We start from the raw sequence: 1832 nt of genomic DNA on the forward strand, positions 1-1832 counted from the left end.
GGCTGTGTTGCAGGCGAAGGCATCGCTGGAGAGCGCGCGGGAGGCGTCGGAGCAGGCGAGGAAGACGGTGGAGTCCAGCCTGCGGGAGCTGCAGGAGCAGAACGACGACCTGAGGAGGAAGGTTCTCGGGATGGAGACGCATCTGAAGGAGTACGAGCGCTTGGGCGAGAACTGGGAGGGCTCCCAGGCACGGCTCAAGGAGAGGGTCACCAAATTGGAGGTACTGGGGCTGTGGCCCGTCCTGAGCTGGCCTGAGCTGTTCCCCTGCCGCCGGAGGGAGTTTGAAGGCAGAGTCTTTGCAGGCAGAGTGCAGGCAGATGGAGGAGTCGCTGGGCGAAGCCTCGGAGCGGGAGCAGGAGCTGCTGTTGGCCAAACGGTCCCTGGAGACCCGTCTGGAGGAGGCCCAGCGGGGCCTGGCCCGGCTGACGCAGGAGCACCAGGACCTGTGTGTGTCCTACCAGGACGAGCAGCGGCAGAAGGAGCAGCTCAAGCGTGCCAAGAGCGAGCTGGAGGAGCAGAAGCGTCTGCTCGACCGCACCACCGAGAAGCTGAACAAAGAGGTTTGGGACGTCCCATCGAAGGCCCCCATCCCCTGGGGCACCATGTGCCACAACACCTGGTCTTCACGCCACAGGGTGGGGATCTCTGAGACCATTTGGGCAACCTGGTGTAGCAGGAGGTGTCCCTGCCCACGGTAGGGCGGTTGGAATGAGATGATCTTTAAGGTCCCTTCTAACCCAAACCATTCTGTGACACTATGAGATGTAGTCACTGGGTTCTGAGAGGGCTCTAGGACTGACCACAGAACTGGTTTCCCTGCAGACCAGATTGGGACCAATCCTTCCCTGATGTCCCAGGAGACTCCCTAAAACCACACTGTCTCCAGGGACCAGCTTCCCCTGGCGTCCCAGGGCCACACTGTCCCCTACCCTTCCCCAGGCTGCTCCTGCTCCGAGTCTGGGCTCATCCAGGCAGCTATGGCAGGGCTCACACCCCTCACCATGATGCTCCTAAGCCCATGGAGCAGAAATGTCATAGCCACGGGTATCTTCTCCCACCTCAAGTCCCACCAGGCTACCCATGACAGGGCGTGCAGGTGGGTGCCCAGTTCCTGAGCTGTCCCTGCTCGGCCACAGCTGGAGCAGATGACGGAGGAGTCACACAGCTCACTGGCCATGCTGAAGTCACAGCTCGAGGAGTTCAAGGAGAAGTCACGGAAGGAGATCACAGATTCCCAGAAACAAGCCAAGGATCGGGGCGCTGAGGTGGAGAAGATGCAGTTCAGCATGGGCCGGCTGCAGGACGAGGTACGGCGAGGGTGTTGGTCTCTTCTCCTGGGTGTTGGTCTCTTCTCCCAAGTAACCAGCAATAAGGATGAGAGGCAATGGGCTGAAGTTGTGCCAGAGGAGGTTTCAGTTGGATGTTATGAAGAATTGCTTCCTTGGCAGAGTGCTGAGGCGTTGGCCCAGGCTGCCCAGGGAGCTGGTGGAGTCCCCATCACTGTCAAAAACCATGTAGATATGGCACTTGGGGACATGGCTTCCTTGGCAGAGTGCTGAGGCGTTGGCCCAGGCTGCCCAGGGAGCTGGTGGAGTCCCCATCACTGTCAAAAACCATGTAGATATGGCACTTGGGGACATGGTTTTGTGGTCATGGTTGTGTTGGGCTGATGATTGGACTTGATGATCTCAGAGGTCTTTTCTAAGCTTAATGATTCTATCTGGGCACTGGGCACTGTGGGGCACGGCCGTGCCAGGGGCAGGAATGGGTTTGATCCACCGGCTGAGCAAAACCAGAACCACCCCAGGGGCCTCTTTCAGGCTGACCGAGGT

At 59.4% G+C, this 1832-nt stretch overlaps 1 protein-coding gene across 1 annotated transcript in view; it reads left to right on the plus strand.

Annotated features, from left to right (window-relative positions):
• Positions 1–130: 130 nt before the first annotated feature.
• LOC103779926 (cingulin-like) overlaps positions 131–1832 on the plus strand; it is a gene marked incomplete at its 3' end in the record, with an annotated part of 4294 nt that continues 2592 nt past the window's right edge. The window contains exons 1-3 of the mRNA XM_008947574.1: positions 131–220; positions 303–560; positions 1137–1307. Of these exons, the coding sequence (XP_008945822.1) occupies positions 131–220; positions 303–560; positions 1137–1307 (519 nt within the window). The remainder of the gene's footprint in view (positions 221–302; positions 561–1136; positions 1308–1832) is intronic.

Source organism: Merops nubicus, unplaced genomic scaffold (assembly GCF_000691845.1).
Source record: "Merops nubicus isolate BGI_N331 unplaced genomic scaffold, ASM69184v1 scaffold35540, whole genome shotgun sequence".
Lineage (NCBI taxonomy): Eukaryota > Metazoa > Chordata > Aves > Coraciiformes > Meropidae > Merops > Merops nubicus.